Source organism: Hydra vulgaris, chromosome 07 (assembly GCF_038396675.1).
Source record: "Hydra vulgaris chromosome 07, alternate assembly HydraT2T_AEP".
Classification (NCBI taxonomy): domain Eukaryota; kingdom Metazoa; phylum Cnidaria; class Hydrozoa; order Anthoathecata; family Hydridae; genus Hydra; species Hydra vulgaris.
In genome coordinates this window covers 8,765,805-8,788,015 of record NC_088926.1, presented here as the reverse complement: position 1 = coordinate 8,788,015, position 22,211 = coordinate 8,765,805, and the positions used below count along the sequence as shown (strand labels likewise).

The 22,211-nt window shown below is 27.3% G+C and overlaps 1 protein-coding gene across 1 annotated transcript; it reads right to left on the bottom strand.

Moving 5' to 3' along the window:
- Window positions 1-2,076: 2,076 nt before the first annotated feature.
- LOC100200660 (extracellular calcium-sensing receptor) lies at window positions 2,077-21,962 on the bottom strand. Its single transcript, XM_065800963.1, has 4 exons — window positions 21,730-21,962; window positions 11,105-11,399; window positions 7,277-7,834; window positions 2,077-3,875 (listed from the first exon to the last, which is right to left on the bottom strand). The coding sequence occupies exons 2-4, from the start codon at window positions 11,367-11,369 to the stop codon at window positions 2,158-2,160; spliced, it is 2,541 nt and encodes an 846-aa protein (XP_065657035.1). The 5' UTR covers window positions 11,370-11,399; window positions 21,730-21,962; the 3' UTR covers window positions 2,077-2,157.
- Between the last annotated feature and the right edge of the window lie 249 nt (window positions 21,963-22,211).

Here is a 22,211-nt window from a genome sequence, read left to right as displayed (position 1 = left end):
TTTTCGAATACTTTTGATTGTAACTAACTGCAATCATATAATATATAATAAAATATTAATATTAAAATATTAGGATACAATGTGTATTATTATGTTATAATTATTACTATTTTCATTGTATTTTAAGTGATATATGCTTCGTTTTTTATTGAAGGTTCTGACAATAAGATCATTATGATCTTCTATCAGATTTCTTTGTTTGTATTCATTTTATTTTGAGTTTCAATTTATAAGTCTACGAATTTACATGTTGTAAAAGTTTTTTTATTTTTTTATACGAACTTAAAAAAAAAAATTAAGGGTAGAGAAGGCTAAAAAAGAGGACGTGGCATAAAAAAGAACACGAGGCGCTCGTAGGTATTATGTGTATATCATACTGCAGCTAACCAAAACGCAATGAATTTTTTTTAAATTTCACAATAAAAATTTGTTTTCAACATATTAAAGTAAATCTTGGTCAATAACAAATAGATAAAAATGCTAGTGATTGAAAAAAGTTTTATGCATAGCTTTCAAATGGAAGCCAATTTTTATTTAATGATGAAAACGCTTATTGTCATCAACACTTGGTGAAATGACCATTAAAAAGCCAGACAAAACTGCCTTAAAAAAAGTTATTTTGAAAGATGTAGAAACCATGGAAGTTGAAATGATAAATGAAGACAATATCTAATTAATTGAGGGCGGTGTGCCTCTACGCTGCGTTGGTCACAGTAGCTCCAACTTCAAAAAAATTGTCAATACTTTTTTGACCTATGTTAGTAAACAATTTAGATCGACACATATTGTGCTCAATGGATAAGAAATTTAATCAACTAAAATTGCAGAACATGCGAGAAGATATGCCAATAATTATTGCACTGATATTGAGATTAAAGAAGTTCACAATGTTCTTGTTTCTAAAGAATTATAGCAAGAAAAAACTATTTATCAAGTCACTTTCGAACTGTTAGAGAACATACTGATCAAACCATTTGTATCAGCATCACTTGCTATTGATAATAGTATTCGCGTGATTTAACCATACTCTTTTGGCAAATAAAAGAAAATACATATTGAACCTTTTATTAAAATCAAAAATCTTTAAGCAGACATTGACACCTTCCACGTGACAATACGTTAATAGAAACATTTGAATCACAAGAAGAATTTTGAAATGATATGCAATAGATTGATTGAGCCAGCTAAATTGCCACCATCGGAGCAAACGGGTTATTATCATGGATTACAGGGTAATCCACGGTTATAAGCATTTATAAATAAGCTATTTAGCTAAACAATTTGCTCTAGACTTTTTCTAGTTTCAACTAAATGGTTTTATTTTGATAATTTAGGTTGTTGTTTGCAAAGTACTAGACTACTCCAGCGTGTATTAGATGATTGTGGATGGCATTTAAAAGAAGGTATAATATCACCAATAACGATAGATTTGGACGTTGAGCTTGACAACTTGTTTCAAGTCATTCAATGTAAATGAAAGATAACTGTTTCGAGCAAATCTATGCTGTTGTCATTAACACAGGGTATTATGTTTAGAAGTTCGTAAGAAATGTCAAGAATAATCATGTGTGAACCTATATAATGCAAATATTACAGCAATATAACAAAAATTAACTACATTAATATCATAATAAATTTTCCGGTTATTGGGGTTATTTTTGCTAAAATGGCTGAACTAATAAAGAATTATTAAATATTTGGATTTACATATTTTTGCTCATACTACTTTATAATATAAAATATTACTTTATAATATTACATATAAAATATTTTCTGACTTAAAAAATGACGTTAATTTTTTATTTATATTTTCATTTTCAAAGCGCTTAGCGATAAGACTGAACTTTTTTATTCTCCAACCATTGTAAGCTGTTCTTATCGGCAAAATACATAAGAATAATAAAATTAGTAACTGTTTTGTGTGTGTGTGCCTAGTTTATCTAGTGTAAATGTCACAGGAGTTTTTTTAAGTTATATTATGTTAATTATATAAGAAGTTTTGTTATAGCTATATAATGGAAGCTTTTTTTGGCAACACTTGTATTTTCATCATTTCTATATGAAACCTAGGCAAAATTTGAAAGTATACAATATTACGCAATACAAAATTATTATTACAATAGACACTTAGTAACTATTAATAAAGAGATACAGACATTAGCAAATAAATTGGTTTAAAGTATCTTTACTTTGACAACTGAGTTCTGAATGTTTACTTGAGTTTAGCTCAACAACGTTGCAAACGAATTTAAATGAAATTCCATTCTTTTGGTCGACTGTAGTGTTAAAGTTATCCATAATTTTATCTCTGGAACTGCTGGAAAAAAAATTAACTCTGCTTATATTTGGATTACGCAAAAGGTATTTTACTTTTTTTCCATACAAAATTAAGAGCATGCTGTGACATGAAAGAATATTAATGCATAAAAAGGCCACATTGGATTCATATGGGTCAGTACTAAAACGAATAGGAATGTACGTGATCCAAAAAATACAAGTTGTTAGCATGGCATAAGCAATATAATGGGTTTCATTAAAATTTTCCGGAAGTTTACGCGCTCGGAAAGCCATGTATCCACATACAGCAGTAAAAGTAAAAAAATATATGAACGAAGCCAAAAATAATTCTTTATTTTCACAGACTATGTGAAATTTATTATGTGCAGAGTTAACAAAAATGATGACTTTTGTGGGATAAAATAGATTCCAAATTAAATTCGCTACTGTCTCGATTAAAACAAGTGAGAAAGAGAAAGTAATTTGAAACTTGTTATCTAAAAACTTTGAAACTCTTGTAAACCTTCCATTAAAAACGCGAAGCAATCGATATGTTTTTACTACAATAAAAGAGAGAACAGTGGTAAACAAAAAATTAAACAACAATGTTCTTAACATACACATTGTTTGTGTAGGTTTCCAAAAATGCAAAAAGGAAATGCAGAATAGAAACTTAAAAGCAAACAACTGGATACAGGACATCTCTCTGTTTGAACTTTTAATTATTGGATTATTCCAATACATAAAAAACAAAATCAAAACAAAACTCGTTCCCAGTACACCTGATATTGACCCTAGTATGATAAATACTCCTTCAAGACGCAAAAACGTCAAATTTATTTCAGGCAGGTCAACGCATTGATGTTGATTCAAATTTACAAAAGACGTAGCTGAACACCTTGTGCAGTTATATTGATTAGCAGCGTTTGTAATTGAGCTTTGTGGACATGGTATACAACTCCAACAACATACTGATATTGTAGAATTAACTCTGTATGTACCAGGTGGACAGTCCACACTGCAAACTGATTGAGGTATTTTACTATCTTTCCATGCAATAATACTATCGTTTATAAAAACAGTTAGTGACAAGTTAAAATTATACTCCCAGATACCAAACTTAGTAAAACGATTAAAATCAAAAAATGTGTATTCATATGCAGGAAACGAAAAGTCTCCATTTTCATCAAACTTGATGTTATAATCACTTGCAGGAATAGAAAAGCTTGTATTAATCACGTGGTGGTATAGAAGTTCGTAATCAATAGAATCATATGTGGTAACGCATTTTTCAAATGAACAGTTCAAATAATTATGCAATCCATGCGCAAGAGCATAGACAGCGCCAAACACTTGATTGATTTTTCGTTTTGATAATGACGACGCTAAACTCGGAATGCAGTCAAAACCGCTTGTTGAATTACTGTTCATTAACTCGTTAAACCATGGATTTTGACAGTTAATTTTACTTGTAATATTATTGTAAAGTTCATTGTTAATAACATTTATTGCGTATTCTTTGAGCCGCAAAATAAAAATATTGTTAGATATATTACTGAAAGAAAGAATTAAAAGTTCATTTTCCCAAGAGTCCGTCCCTAATAAAAATAATTTCATACTATTAACTTTTTTTAACTTGAAAATATGACATTAAATTTAAAAAATGTTGTTTTTTGAACAATAGACAAATAAATAAAATAATAAATAAAAATAAGTAATTGTAGTAGTAATAGTAGTAGTAATAGTAGTAGTAGTAGTAGTAGTAGTAGTAGTAGTAGTAGTAGTAGTAGTAGTAGTAGTAGTAGTAGTAGTAGTAATAGTAGTAGTAGTAGTAGTAGTAGTTGTAGTAGTAGTAGTAGTAGTAGTAGTAGTAATAGTAGTAGTAGTAGTAGTAGTAGTAGTAGTAATAGTAGTAGTAGTAGTAGTAGTAGTAGTAGTAGTAGCAGTAGTAGTGGTAGTCGTAGTAGTAGTAATATAAAAATAATATAAAAGTAATTATTAAGTAAAGTGAAAATAATGAGCACTTTTTTTAAAATTTATGGGCGTCAAATTACTTAACCAGATTTTAACCCTGTCTATATGTTCCATTGAGATTTATAGAAGTATAATTTATTTGTTTAACTAATTATTAAAAAGAATACAAGCGAAAAAAGCAAACAAAAACAAGACTAACTGTGAAATTATCTAGCAGTAGAACGAGAAAAAATATATTTCAAAGACGCCTTTGTGAGAACAACACAAGTTGAAGTTGAAGAACAAAAAAATTGTAAAAGAAATTTTTAAAATGGTTATAGGTTGTGCAAGCAAGCTAAAAATATATTTAAAAATAACGAGGACACGTTATAAAAACTTCAGAAAAACGTCGAAAACGTTGTAAAAACACAAAAAACAAAGCGTTTCTAGATAATATAAGAAACAAGCGATGACCAAAATACTTTTTGAAATAAATATTTTGCAGCAAAGTACTTTTTATTTTACAATATCCTTAAATAAATAAAAAAAAATCCGGACATCGATGGCATTTTTATTAAATTTTATGAAGAAAATAGGAATATATTAAAGAAGAAAATAGAAACATATCAAAGAAGAAAATAGAAGTATATCAAAGAAGAAAATAGGAACATACCAAAATCTTTAACAAAAGTGTTTAAATTTAGAAAAAAAGCAAACGTGGTCATAACACTCGATGGCAGTGAGACTTTAACCAAATAATTTTTACTATTAATGCTCAACTAGTTTCTTTGCTGTGTACGGACAACAAAATTGTCACAAATTTCTTTGCTAAGTATACATTAAAATTTCTTTGCTATGCATTGAAATTTCATTGCTTTCCATTAAATATAAAGTTTTTGAAAATGCGAGTACACTAAATACTCTGTAAAAAAAAAATTAAACTTCTGTAAAAGTTATTAAACTAACGCTGAAAATTCTCCTTTATTCATTTCTTTATTCATTCAGACATTAACGATTATCAAATTCTCTTATGACTAACAACCAATATTTAGTCAAACCATTTGAAAAATAAGAAAGTTTTCCGTCAATGTGACCCTATATCTTTTATATTATAAACTGATCTAAGCTTAATTATGGCAAAACTAGCATACCTAATAACAAAGATGGTAAAAAACAAAATCCCAGAATAGCTGTTTCATACAAAAACTTAAAGTAAAAAAAGAAACTGAAAGTTATTAACCAATCTGTCCAACTATTATAATGACCTAGTTTTGATTGTAATTCAAATGCTTAAGTAATAAACTCTAGTTTACAAAAGAAAATAATCTCTGAAATAAGAAGTTTCTTTTACGTAACAATAAAACTGCTAAAATCTTGTATCTTATATGCGGTAGTGTTCTAGTGGTAGATCGCTTGCCTCACTGCGCTTAACTTGTTTCTCCGCGCAGCGGCCTCGCCAAGATTCGTGTAACCACAATTTAAGTAGCCTTCTTGACTGTAGTGGCCTTCAAAGCCTTGGGGAGGTGAATTCAAATATAAAAAAAATCTAGGTATAATCAAAATTACAACAACCGACAACTACACAGTAAAATTGTAAATCAATTTTCTAAAGTAAGAAATATACTTATTAAAACAAGAAATATGTTTCTTGTTTTAAGAAATAAATTGTGGTGTAGGGAACTTCTTTCTTAAATCAAGAAATATATTTTTAGTTTTAAGAAACTAATTAATTTCCTACCCTATAATTTTAAAGCCTATCAATTGCGGTCAACAGCCTACAGAACTGCTGTTCGTTATTTTGATGTAATCCAAAAAAATATTACCAATGAAGTTTAAAAGCATCCCTTTGTGGGAAAATAAGCAAGAAAGTTTAAGACTAATGACCCAAAACAATAATCAACAACTATCAGCCAAAAAACCAATTATATCTAACTAAGTATCAATTATACACCAAACATAAAACACATTATCTAAGAGATTTTAAGCTGTTTGAGTACCAATGCTACATCATTAAACTAAAAACAAGTTTCTGGAACTCTTATTTTCTGTTGCTAACTATAAATACGATGCCATTTTTGACATTGTAATTATAGTTACAAAGACCTGGTTTTTAAAAAAAAAATTTTGCTCCATCTGTCTCAGGTTACAATATCCTAAAAAAAAAGAAGGGTCTTCTTACGGTGGTGTTATTGCAATCAATGTTAACTTTTATATCTGTTAATATACTTGAAAAATACTTGAATAAAATTTTTTTTAAAATGTGTTTTTTAACTTACACTGCATCAGGTAAGTTTCCTGCTGATGTTCATTTTTTCGATTTTTCCAAGCTAGGGTTAGTTTTTTTAAGGTTTTTTTTTCAAGTTCCCAAACAGTGTTTAATAAACAGTTAATAAAAATGCTTGAACAGAATTTCTTTTCAAAAGAACACAAAGTGTCCTCTTTAACAACGTTGCTTAAGAAAGAATAGGAACAGACTGCTAATGGCGTTCCGTAAGACTCAGTTCTTGTTTCAAGATTATTCATAATAGTGTTTAACCAATAATTTCATTTGAAGCAAAAATATTTAAAAATATATAAAAATGTCACAAAAGTTCACAAGTGTTGTTAACACTTCAGAAAACAAACTTTGTCTGCGAACTGACGTTAATAAAATTGTTAATTCGTTCCAATTATGTCTTATGCAACTTTACATAATTTAGCATAAATTTATACTCTCTAACCAATACAAATCTGTCCTTAACATTTATTATATTGATGATAATAACTCAAATGACGTAGTTAATAGAATTCATTTAGAATCATTAAATTAGAAAAAGTTCATTGGCACAGCATTTAAATTAGTTTACGTTGCATGAGTTGTATTAAACTTTAAAGGTTTGATTTTTGGTGAAAAAAATAGTTTTTTCTTAGACTCTATTGATCCTTAAGTGCTTTTTTTCATTCATTACTAATTAATATAGTTTTTAGTATCCCTATTAAACATTTTAACAACTGTGTATTGTACCGGAAGAAAAAAAAATTGGCTAATAAAAGAAGAAAATATTACCTATCCAGGTGATGTTACCTAAACCTAGCGAAATACTTTTGGAAATAATAGTTCTTGCATACTGAGAGTCGCACCATAATACTACAATGCGCGAGTTTTTTTCAATACTTTCAAAAATAATATCTGTTTCATTATTTGAAAGGCTTATATTGAAAATCCTATCAACAGATAAACAAATATTTTTTTCTTTTGCTGCTTTTTGAACTTCTTCGCGACCAAAACGACCATAATCGTTATCTGAAGTGAATAATGAGATGTATGTCCAATGAAAGTGTTCAATCAAAGCAATTAAAGCTTTTGCTTGATAAGCGTCATTTGGAGCAGTACGGAAAAAGTTCCGATATATTGAACGTTTTGATAACGACATACTAGTTGATGAATAAGAAACTTGTGGAACAAAGTCAGGTTGTAACAAAGTACTTACAGCAGCACTTAAAGAACTGGAGGCTGGTCCTACAACTCCGATAAGTACTGAATTTCTTTTCTTATCTAACAAAAAATCCAAGGCATGGTCACATGCGCACAAAACTTCGTTTCTTGAATCACGAATGTCGTATCCTAAAATAAAGTATGAATGAGTTAAAGATAAACACTTGTATATATGAAGAATTTAGTTAACAAGCTACTATTATTAACATCTAATGGTGCCGAGTGGGCCATTATAGTAAATGATGAAACGAAAATAAGAAATAGTTCAATATTAGTGCATATCACCTAAATTTGGCAAGAATACTAATATGAGGTCTGGGCTTTTAGTGAAGGTTTTATTTTATTTGCCTGCCATGCATACCTAATTTTGCATAGTAGCAACCTATTTAGGTAATTTAAAAATTGTTATTGATACTATATACACTAAATTTGTCACGTTGATTTATATATGGGCAGTACTACTATTGAAAGTATTTTTATTTGGTTGCAATAGATACCTAATTTGTATATCAAAAACCTTTTTTTGCTAGGTGCAGTTTTAATTTGTGCTATGTATTGTATATTTAGTACGTATGTTTATATTTCTTAGACTGTCAAAATTAAAAAAAAAAAAAAGTTATTTTTGTGCGTTATCTGGCCCACTGTATAAACCCCATCTTCTTAAAATAGTCGTGTTTTCAAAACACCTGACCGAAAATCAAAAAATGTAAGTTATTATTTTAGACTATATTGTAATAACGTAACTTAAGCTTTATTTGATTTTATTCTTTAATAACAAGTTCAATTAATTTATAATTACCTATTAACCTATAAACAACTTACAAACTGAACTTAAGTATGGCTTTTCAGCATTACATGCCTGGATAAGATGCATAGAATGCTTCTTACATATTACCTACAAATTGGAAATAAAGAAATGGAGAGTATGACAAACAGGCAATAAAAAAAATTAATGAATTTCAACGCAAATTAATTGATGAATATGGTCTAGCAGTTGACATCCTTGAATCAAATGGCTTAGTCAATAATAGTTGGTTTAACAAAAACTATTCTTGACAATTTCTTTAAGGTCATACGTATATTATCTTATGGTCTCGATGTTAATGTTAATAACTTCTAAGAGTATTGATTACCAGTTGCTCTCACTTATGCAAATTTATTACCTTAGTAACACATAGCAGCATGTCTTCGTTAGATCTTTTTTATGTTCAATTAGTTCATTGAAGAATGTTTGTTCTAATAAGGGTGTTATCGGAAGAGACTCAATAATTAGCAAATAACTTTTCAAAAAAATCGTGTACATTTTAAGAAATGTCCATAGTGAAACATAAAAAAGATACATATATGGTTTTTTCTTTAATCTTATTGTTATAATTCATTTCATATTATAAATAAAGTATAAAAAACATACCAAATCAATATTCCCTAGGGTTAAACTACAATTACTTGGTAGTTTAGACTAAACTTTTCTTCTTTAAAAAACCTAAATGGTATTTTAAAGAAAAAGAAACAAAATAAAACGCGTCCAAAATATGTTTCCATAAACGGTAAGCGCTAAATAGTATAATTTTTGTAATCACCTACAGGGTCAAGGATTAAACAATGTTATACTAAAAATACTAGTATTTTTTGATAAAATTTAAATTATTCAATGTTTTTATTTTACAATTATTTATTTTATTGTTTATCAGTGCGTCTGTGAATGGAACAGGAGCCTTGCATGCACTTTGAATGAGTCCAAAAAACTATATCCTAAAATACCTTTACTCCATCTTAAACAATATCAATTTAGAAAAATTCTGAAAAACCTTTTATTCAAACTTTTAGACATCCTTACGATTAAAATATTCTTTTAATTTTCTTTTCGTCGTTACTACAATTATCATCAGTACTTTTTTTTTATTTTTATTTTTTATTATTATTAAAACCTGCAAATTATGATTTCTACATGTTTGTTTTAATGTGAGTTCTATGTGCTTTAATCTATGTGTTTACGGTCCATATGTTTCAATGTATGTCTTTGCTTATTATTACTTATATCATGTTTTTAAAAAAAAAAAACATAAATTTTTAGCCATAAAAAAAAGCAGATAAACGTTTTTTGACTGTAAAAGATTTTCTTAAGAAAGCAATGAAAAAATTTTTTTAAGAAAGCAATAAAAAAATTTACTTAAGAAAGCATTGAAAAAATTTTCTTAAAAAAGCAATGAAATTTTTTTTTTAAGAAAGCAATGAAAAAATCATTCGCGGATAAAAAGCATCTCAAAACCATATCAATAAATTTTTTCAAAAATATATTATTACTGAAATGAGTTAGTTTTGTATAAAACAATATTAAAAAAACATATTGAAAAAAAAACTTAAAAAATTTAATTATTTTTTCATGGTAGGGTAAAACGGTAGGGTAAAACATTGGGTGTAGGGCTTCTTCACGGTAGGGAAAGACATGACCCTATTAGGAGTTTTTATCGATTTAATAGAAATGAGGTGAACTTTCATCTTCAATGTTAATTTTTATTATCAATGTAAAAATAAAATACCTTTGGTATTTTACATTTCAGGTAAATTTTCTGTAACTTTTAATTGAGATAAAAAGTAATTTTTGAAAAAAAAACATGGCGGACAAAAAAAAAAAGAAAAAAGAAAAAGTGCAATTACAAAAAAAGTCGCGAAAAAAAAAGGCGCGAAATATAGTACAAAACGTATCTTTTTTTGATTTGGTAAACTATATACATTGTGATAATTAAATTATATTTTTTTAGAAAACGTTGAAATTAATTTGGACCCAATTTAAGACAGTGACCCAATTTAAGACAGACCCAATTCAACACAGGCAGTGCCGTCGCTACTGGGTCCGAGGCCTCACTCAAATCCATAAGGACCCCAATATCTTCAAAATTTTTCCTATAAGATCAACTGCCTGTTCTAACTCAGAAACCTTTTTGTTTAGTTACGACGCGTGAATACTGTGACAAATGAAGCAAATTTGTGTTGCGGCCCAACTTATGATGAAGATAATTACTACAAGCTTGATATGGAAGACATTGAAGCCACTTGTAGCCTTTGTACACCCTTAGATGTCTTAGCAAATAGTGATGATTAATGCTTTGTTTTATATGGAGCATCTTTTTAAATATTGTCATAACTATTACAATATGTAAGAATAAATTTTTAATTAAACTGAGCTAAATTGTAAAATTTTACGCAAAAAACATTTCCTTCTATCCGTTTGCATCTTTAACAGTATTTTTCCCAAATATAATGTTTTATATAAGCATTTGTAAAAAGTTCTGATAATAAAATCAGTGCAATCTTTTTTCAGAAAAACTGCTTGTTTTTGTTAAATTAAAAATTTTACTGTAATTACTGAAAAAAATGTGTCAACAAAAAATTATTTACCTATTTTAATTCCTGGAAGCAATTCTTTGTTTTTATTTATTTCTTTAATAGCAAGCATCATTGATGAAACCAGAAGTATAGCTGCTTTATTTAAACTATAAAAGTCACCATTTTGAGAATGAGTCGGAAAAATTCCTCCGAAAAAATAAGTTTTGTTAGCTAGACGACGCAACACCACATTAGAATTTCCGCAATTTTGAATTGAATAGACAACTGCAACTGGAACAAAATGGAAATAGAAATAGCACGTAGTAATTTGATACATGAGATGTTTCGTTGTTTGTTTTTATAAATTCTAAAAAAAGTATAAAGGAAATGTTAAAAAAACGTATCTGTGCATGTGCGTGTGTGTACTGAGAATCGCTCTATATACATTAAAATAATGAAAAACTACGAATAAAAAACAAATAAAAAAATAAATACAAAACTCAATAAAAAGTTTTTATGAATTGTAGTCACAACTAGAGTTTCTCATAATATATTATCAAAATCTTCTTAGGTAACTCCTGCTCTTCATCCAAATATAAAAAAAAAATTAAAGTTGTCAACCGGAATAAGTTCTAAAGGTTAGAGTTGATTTAAAATATCTTGAAAAATATTTAATATTGATTTTGTTTTTGCGGTCATACAGCAGTGTTTTTAGTTTGTGTTTATCTATGAGGTAGTAACAACCTCTTAGAAACTATTGCCCAAATAAAAAAATGGCTCTGCTAATATATACATCATTGGTAAGGATAAACGTGCAACCTTTCTGGTTAAATGCTTTTCCTCGGTGCTCTGTGATAAATCGGTTAGAACTTCTTGGAGCGCCTAAGCATCTAATAAAAAAACTTTAAAATAGCACGTTTATTCAAAAAAGAGGTCCCTTTAAATTTTGGGAATGCTAATTCTAAATTTAATTATTATACCATGTTCCACAAAAATAAAACATATTTGTTTTTAACCACTATTCAATACAAATAAAAGACTTTTTCCTTCTCCAAAACCTAATTATTTTTTATAGCTAACATATTCAATCAAGAAAAATGATCTTAAACAACCGTAGACCGTAAGTTTTGATAACCTTAATGTTTGTGATACCATGATGCTACATAACCTAGAAGTGTAATAAAGAAAAACAAACACAATTTCGAAAATTAAACCAATTAATATCACTTTGATAAGATAAAGTTAAACACCTCAAACGCTTCTAATAAAACACTCTCTTTATAAAATATTTTTCGGAATGAGCAATGTTTTAAAATAAGCTCGTATTCGCATTATTAGGCTATGAGTTCATAAATTTGATTTTAGCAAGTTCCATTTTAGTACTCAATAAGTTCTTGAAAATATAAAAAAATGTGTATAAATGTCGCACCCTTGATGCGCGACTCTAGTTATTATGTCTCGGAATTTTCTAACATTTCTCTTACGGATGTTGATACTCGTGTTTATTGTAATTCAGTTTCTTGCTGGTGCATTCAAAATTAAAAGTATGCACTTCATGAAATACAAGTTTACTGTCCAATGAGGCTGTTCTTCTCCGTCTTCTTTTTTAGGCAAGTTCTTGTGAAAACTTTAATAATGACATCATACCCATATTTTACACCACGGGTTGTATCCAATCAAAAAGACCATTTTTGATTGGATACAACCCGATTTTGGACAACTTCGCAAACATCGCTTTTAGTAGCAAGCGCCTTCAAAAAGATGGCCGAAATTTTGAAAGTTTCCGTCCGACGCTAATGACTCGCTCTAAAACAGTCCTTCAAAACCTGTTTTCTTATTGCATTTTTATGTTGCTTGTCCAAACAGATTTTCATCTGACGTAGAACACAAAAACATATAGATAAATGCGTTGTAATATTGTAATAGACATAAATTATGTTTATCAAAGATCCTACGCAAAATTATTTTTAGTAGAATCAGTTTCAGAATGGAATATAAAAGTAGAAGCCATGTCAGAATGTTTATTCAATTGATAGGCATCTTCTATACAACAAGATAACCCCCCCCCCCCTCTGAACAAAATCAAACAAACAAAAAAAACATACCTAGTAGTTTTTTCCATTCTCTAAGCTCCGCTTAGACTAAAAATACTAAAAACAAAATTTTTATTTGTGTAAAAGAGATATCTGTAAAACTCCATTTAAAAAAAACAACATTTTAAAGAGTTTTTACTTCCTTAAAAATATATACTTCCATTAAATATTAGAAGCAGTATCAAAAAATGCTTTTTTGAGTTTTTTTTAGAATTCTTTATGGTGATCAGTTTCAGATTCTGTTTCAAATTGTCTGACCTGTAGACTCCAAAAAAATGCTTGATCAATCGTATATTCTTTTCAGCACGGTCATTGATATGTCAATCATCTCGAAAACCTGTTAAACATATAAAATGTCTGAATGGCATCGTGCTTGATTTTTTTTCATATCTTCAATAGGAATTTAACTACCTTAAACAGGATCAAGCTGTGGAAACCTAAAAGTTTTGTAAATTCAATTGACCTACTAATTTCGGATTACCAATTGAAACTGCTCAGGGACATCACACTTGATCAAGTTTTCCAACGTTTACTTTCTCTTTTACTTTACTTCTTGGAAAAGAATAATCATAAGAATTAAGTATTATTAGAAATTATTTATACCAACAATATACTTTTTCTCATTTACCAGTTTAACTAACTGTTTAAAAACTAAACAATGCGCTGCATGGTGACAAGAAAGGTCTGTCTTTTTTTATTTTATTTTTTGTTTTACTTTAGTTTGCAGTCCTTTCAAGTCGACTTTTTTTACCATATAGGATTTTAAAAAATTTATATATATATAATATATATATAAAAATATAATACATATAAAAAAATATAATATATAATATATATAGAAAAATTTAATATATGTAGAAAAATATAATATATAGCATATATAAAAATAAAATTCCACGCTTTTTACCATCTTATACTATTACTCATTCATTACTTAGGCTATTATCTCAGTCATCTCTTGGATCAGCAGGTATAGAGCATCTGCCATTAGCCTAAAGAATAAATTATTTTTAGGTTTATAAGGAAAACCTGAATATTTATTTTTCCTTAAAAAAAATATTTTTTATCTAGTTTAAAAGTATTCAGCTTAAAGGCTATGTCTCTGTGATCAACACCCTCTTCTCAAACTCCAGTACCTCCTTTGCATCGTTGTACATGGACGATCCAACCTATTGCTGATTCCATTCAAAGCTGATGATCTCCTCACGTTTATTAAATAACTATATATTAGTTGTTGTTACATCTACTGATGTTGACATTTAATTTTTTTTTTGCTTTTGATTTATTTATTAGTCATTAAAAAATTAAATTATTTTTTAACTAGCAGCAACGTATAAGAAGTTTTCCATAACCAACCTTGTTTTACACATTATTTACAAATGAAGAAGTACATCTTTGACTGGAATCTTTAATTGATCTGCCTTAAATAAGATCTTTGCCTGAAAACCTTTAAGAATACATCAAGCTTATTATATTTGAACTTTAAAAACTTTTGTGGTTTTACAAACAGTATATATCTGAGGCCATTTATAGTAATGGGGAGCTGCTTTATAGGCAGTAAGATATTAGGATACTTGAGAAAAAATAGTAGCCGTTTTGAGATAAGTTTTTATTTTCTTCTCTTCATTTCTCTTGTTTATCTATTTATGTTTATTTTCATTAATCTTCTCTTGTTCATTTGTGTCTTTGTTATTTGTGTCAACAACCCTTGGAAAAAATTGTTGGAAAAAACGATGATTTTATGAGTTATTAATTTATCAAAGACCACATAATTAAATTAACCTTTTTATTTGACCGCAATCAACTTTTTAATTAAATATAAAAATTGACATGACATGTTGTTATTTTTATGAGCATTAATATATTAATGCTCATAAAAATAACAATAATCATGCCAATTTTGTCCGATTTTGTTAAAAAATAAGTATATAATAAGTATATTATTTGAGCCCTGGTTTTTTTAATAAGCTCAGGTTTTTTAAAAAAAATAAGTATATTATAAGCATATTGTTGAGTTTTACTCGAAATAACAGTTTTTGTGACGCTCAGATTATAATTGCAGTTATGACCCAGCATTAAATAAGGCGTAATTCACAAGGGTTCTAGGTGGGTTTTGTGTGGGATTCGTGGGGTTCATTTGAGATGGACTTTCCCATGTGGTTACCGTATAGAAATTTGTAATATTAGGCCGATATGGGTAATTATGCATTGGTTACGCATGGGATTCATAAGTTACAAACCCATATATGATATCCTACGTAAAGACTGGAAACTACAAAATGTTTTGTCTTTTGATTGATTTTGAATTCGCCATTTTATTACCATCACGGATCAGTCATTTTAGACTTTGTTTAGTTTCTAAACATTACGTTATTGCCTTAACCATAATAGCTTTAAAAATGAATAATGTTTAGAGTATTTGTTATTTTGAAGTTGTTTAATAATATATTAACTTATATTATTAAACAATTACTATTAAATTATATAATTTATCATACTAAAAAACATAACGATGAGAGTAAATGGCTAACTTGAAGAAAAGAATACGTCTATTTTAGTAAAAATAACTAATATATATATATATATATATATATATATATATATATATATATATATATATATATATATATATATATATATATATATAAATATATATATATATATATATATATATATATATATATATATATATATACATATATATATATATATATATATATATATATATATATATATATATATATATATATATATATATATATATATATATATATATATATATATATATATATATATATATATATATGTATATATAATAATTACGCATGGGTTAAGCATGGGATTTATATGTTTATATGGGATATATATGTTACAAACCCATGTAAGATATCCTATATGGATTAAATGTGGGAACTATGTGGTATTTAATCATATAGAAGTTTCTAAATGGATTTTTATGTGAAGACTGAAGGCTTAAACTTGTTTTTTTTTTTCAAGGGATCTTTATAAGTTTTTTATATAACTTAAGGCTCTGTGAGGGAAAATTTTCGATAATTTCTATTTTGTTTATTAGTGAAGTTTAGCATTCCGCAACTTATGAACGATCCCTAATTGATTTTGAATACGCCATTCTGTCACTAACACGTCTTTACACACTCTAACCGGTAAGGTTGTTCTTTAATTTCTAAATGTTACATTTTTGCTATAGACATTATAATTATTTAAAGCTTCATTAAATTTGTTATTTTTTAATTGCTTAATGTTTTATTAAAAAATATAACAATAGAAGTTAATGATTACCTTTAAGAAAGGAACACGTCTATTTTAAATGAAATAACATCTAATTTTATTTTAAATTCAGAAGAATTGAAAGTGTTGTTGGATAGGTTACATTGTCAGGAAAACCAAATATTTATATGTATATTTACATAATTTATAAAAGTCAATCAATTTTTAATTTAATTTAATATTATTCTGCAATAAAAGTTTGAAACTTTTATGAGGTAGGAGTTAGTCAAGACTATAGAAGACCGACGAACAATTGAACTAAACAATTTGTCAAAATAATTTTTGGATTAGTGAACCGACTTTTAACCAATAGTGAAATCTAGTAGACTGTTCCAAAAAGCCACTATACAATTGCTTAAAAAGTTACGTCTGACTGAATTCCTAGTAATTTCTGTATGGATTCTGCATTCGGCACCGCGTAGAACACCGACTGAACTATTAGCTGTTAAAGGGCCGAGAGTAAGATTTTTTCACTTAACTATATAAAAGTTCTTAAAAATTTTGATATATTGGAATAAGTCACCTCTTATTCTGCTTTAATATGATGCGCATGCGTTTAAACAAAGGAAGAACATAAACTGTGTAGAGTTTGAAAAACATACACACATTCAATTTTTTAAAGGTTCTGTTGAGGCTTTCTAAAACCTTATTAGTCTTTAGCATTTCTTCATTTATTTGGTCGGTCCATTTGAGCTTGTTGTTTATATTAGTTTCGAGTGTTCTTTCAACGCAGACATTATCTAATTGAATACGAGTTCCAGGATCTTTCACCATGTAAAGAGAGTCACTGAGATACGATATCTGCACATGAAACTTTAAAACTTTACACTTGCTGATGTTGAAATCCATTCGTCACTGTTAAGATAAATCATTTAAAGGTTCTATGTCAGTGGACATGGACAAAGTAATTAATAATTTTTATTTTTGCAATTAGTTGATTATCACTAGAAAATAATTTCCAATAATTTCCAATAAGTTATGGCATATCATTGATAAAAATAAGAAGAAAAAGTGGTCCAATAACTGAGTCTTAGGGCATACCACTTAACACATCAATCCAGTCTAAAAAAACTTTTTTTAAAAACAACAATCTTGGTTTTAATTTAATAAATTGATATGAATTATTTAAGGATTTAAACGTGGACCAAGACCGTGCTTTCTTACAAAAGTATAACAAATTGAGGGAACTAAATATTTTAAAAAGAAAAGAGCCAGATGTGAATAAAAAGTTAAAAAAGACCCATGCATAACAGACGAAGTTAAAACTTTAATGCATACAAAGAAAAACTTATATAATCAATTAAAAGCTGGTAAATTTAAATATCTAAATATTTAAATGATATATAGAAATGAAGCGAGACTAATTAATAATAAAATATTTTAAAATAAAATAAATTGTGGAACACGATGCAAGCATCGTGTTATAGACAACCCAAAAAATTTAAAACACAAGTTTTACTTGTGTTTTTAATTTTGCATTGTGTTCGACTTGCATCGTGTTCCACAATTTATTTTATTTTAAATATTTTATTACATTTAGAAAAACTCTAATTGTAGCAGTAATAATTAACACTAATACTATAACCATAACTAGACAATTTGAGTTGAAGCAGGTGATGAGACACTCTAGGTGGTGAGTGATCTTCAGGCCTGGTGATGAGCATATTTATGCTTAAATCGAATGAATTTATAAGCATAAGTGAAAGTGGTAAACTTAGGGTTACCAGATGTCCAGCTTTTACGAAGGAGAACATAGTAAAAAAATTTATTTTTACAGGTTTGGCACTATATACTTTTCTGTAAAAGCCGGACAGCTGGCAATCCTAGGTAGACTAAAACTTCTGCTGCAGTTTTTTAATACATGATATGATCATGCCATACAACAAGCTGCTGATCATTAAACTATATATATATATATATATATATATATATATATATATATATATATATATATATATATATATATATATATATATATATAGATATAGATATAATGCTAAGACTGAACTTAACTGAATTTCTGTAAGTTTTGCAAAGTTTTAGTATAAAAAAGAAAATGTTATAAAGTAAAAATGATATTTATACATAATTTTATACATTTAAATTTATACTAGGTTTATTTAATTTTATCTACTATACTTTATTTTATATTAGATGTAATATTAGATTATAATGTTGAAATAATTTATTTTTACCATTTATCTTTTTTTTCTTAGAAAGTGAAAGAAAAAAGGATAATAATGCTGAGTACAATATCATTAGTCGAGCCTTTACCCTATCTTTTATCAATAGGCCATACAAAGGTTTATCGAGATAGTAATAACAGATAGTTGTTTTCTTATGTCATGCAAATGTGTATGAAAAATTTTATAAATTTTTTTATCCATTTTAGGAGCATTTCAAGTGAAAATGCCACTAACATAGCTTTAAGTGATTGCCTTTAGAATATTCTGTGTTTGGCAAATAAAATAAATAAATAAATAAAATAAAGTTGTTAGCTTATTGGATCATGTGCATACGTTGTTGTAAAGTAAGTTTATTAATTTTTTCCTGAAAGTTTTGTTTTATTTTTGATTTAACAATTCTCTCAAATTAGGCACTTTTTTTTAAATTCAGAATCTCATAAACGGTTTTACTCTCTTTTTAAGTTACTGGTAAATTCTAGGTAATAGAATTACAACTTAATTTAGATTTATATCTTCTGCAATCAAGTATCTTTAGCAAATTGTCGCTTCTAAAATGTTATCGCAGAACAGAGATTTTCAATAGGCAAAAAATGTTGTCCTTTTACTCTTTAGTTTCTGTTTCTATTTTACTTAGTATATTTGTAAATAAGCAAAAACTTTCAGATAACACTTAAATTTAAATTTATAAACATGCTTATGAATTTTTATTAACTAATTCACTTCCAGAAAGGCTGCAAGCAACCAGTTTAAGTTGGGAGTTAAAGAAAACATAGAACAATTTGAACACCTAGAAAGTGGTTAACATAAGGCTTAAAAGACCGTAGATTTTATAATTCAGGAAAACATGAACATGAATAGATAAGAATCCTAAAACAACAATGTGCAAGGAAAAAAGCTAGATAAACAATGTTTTTTAGGCATGAAAGAGCATTTAAAGTAAAAGAATGCAACTTTGATGATTACAAAGTTGTGAAAGATTGAGTTTTGGTTGATGGAACGAGAGATGATAGCTTGTTTATTGATAACGCCACCATGGTAGTATTTTTTTAAAAAAGAAAAAGATGTAACTTTAAAGTGAAGGAACAGAGGCTCAAGCTTCGCAGCTAGAGCATGTCTAACTTACAATACTTTTTTAGACCTTGTCTAAAAAAGTATTGTAAGTTTAATTTACAATACTTTTTTAGACCTTGTCTGCAAGAAAAAATGCATCATTAGAACTAACAGCTCAATCAAAAAACAGTATTTTATACAAGGAAAAATAAGAGATTTATAGAGTTAGAAAACAAGGGATCAGGAGTAATCAGGAATCAGGAGAAAGATAATTGTGAACACATAAAATAGAGGCAAGTTGCTAGTAAAGTTTAAAACAAACAAAACTTTGCAATTGATCGTATATAAGATTTTCATGAAAGGCCAATGCTAAAAGATTAAATGCCAAGCGTAAAGTAGAAGAATCTGTAAGAGTGTTGATATTCATCAATATAGAAATACCAACAAATACTATTTAATTGCAATAATTATCAGCCTTAAACAACTCAGTTTTCTTTGGATTTAATTTGCCAGCCATTTTAGGCCTTAAACTGTTATAAAAACAAGATCAGCTGCCAGTTCTAAGCAGTCAAAAGGTGCTGATTTTTTGTCAAGTAGTTGGGTTGTTAGCAAATAAAGTTGTCAATTGTGTTGTTAGCAAATAAGCTCACACTGGGTGTAAGATTGTCAGTAAAATCATTCAGTATTGTCATTATATTAGAATAGAAAAAATACAGGACTAAGGTTAAAATCTTGTGGCATTTGAGACGTTACTTGAATAACTTTAGGATGTGTTAGGTATAAACTCGTCATTATAAGTATTAAATTATCAACTTTCTTGTACCTATATCTGTATGCGTGTGTATATGTACCCATTTAATGTATAATAAATAAGTAATAAATATATTACAAAATATAATAAATAAAGTTAAGCAAAGAAATGTTATACTTTAACAATATAATGTTGGTTATACTCCTTATAACGTCACTTCAACATCATTTAGTATAATTTATTTGTTAATTTATACATAATATATTTTAACTAAGAGTTCTTGAGTTTTTAGTTATTAAGTATTGAACATAGCATCAACTTCAAGTTGAGGTTGGTAAAATAAGATTTATGCATTTTGATCTATTGTAAGCAAAATTTATATTTTAAGAAAAATTATTATTAAAACACATATGTTCGTTGATTAAGGGTATAATAAAAAATAATTTTTTCAGGAAATGTCTGAGAGCACTAGAAGATGAGAAAAAAAGAACAATAAATTTTTTTAATATTTATATTGAATGTATTTATTAATTGGAATTCTTTTGAAATAAATTCATTACCTAATATTTTTTTTATATTTGGAAATCTCGTTGTAAGTGAACTCGTGAGATTTATCATAAAGTTTATGATACATCTCACATGTGTCATAGATGGAAAACATCAAATATGTGAAAGATCAAAAACGCCACATTTAATCCCAAATTCGATAAAGTAGCAAATCCCATAGAAATATAAGTCTCTCTGAAAACTTCGACGATTGTTTCAAATTTTACTATTTAAGTAATAGAATTTTAAAAATTGACATAGAAGCATTCAGATTTTTATTCATTTGGCATCGACTACTTTAATATTATTTTGATTAAAAAATATGTGGCACTTAAGGTCTATAATTATGCGGTATTTCCCACCTATATCCTATGATGGATTTATTATAAAAAAATCGTGTGGGACTAAAAAAAATCCCCTTATGTGCTACATGCGAGAAAAAAAAGCGCATACCGTGTGGAATTTCTATACATATATATACAAACATATATATATATATATATATACATATATATATACATATATATATATATATATATATATATATATATATATATATATATATATATATATATATATATATATATATATATATCATTGCCAATGATGTATATATATATACACACACATCTATGTATGTATGTATATGTATAAATATATATATATTTATAATATAATGTATATATATATAATATAGTATAATGTATATTATATATATATATATATATATATATATATATATATATATATATATATATATATATATATATAAATTTAACTTACGATAAAACTCCTATATGCCCATCAGAAGAATAAAATCAGATTTATAATTGAATATATAATAAACAAATGTTTGTTTAGCTAAAGTGTATTTGACGGTTACAAAAAGAAAAATTTAAAATATATCTGTTTGGTATACGCCAAAAAATTTGCGCTAAATTGATATTGAATGAAATCTCAAATTTTAGGTGTGTGAAAGAATTTAATTTATAAGAGCAAAGTTAAAAAATAAAAAAGAATTTTTAAAAATTGTTCTTTACAAAATAAATAAAAGAGTGAAAAAAAGATCTTTGAAATTTTAACCATCTGTGTTTTTTATCTATTGAAAATTTTTAATCATTTTTTTGAAAATAGTTGTAGCAATCTATTGTGCTTCTTTATGCAAACACACACATATACATACATACATACAAGTCTCTCTGAAAACTTCGACGATTGTTTCAAATTTTACTATTTAAGTAATAGAATTTTAAAAATTGACATAG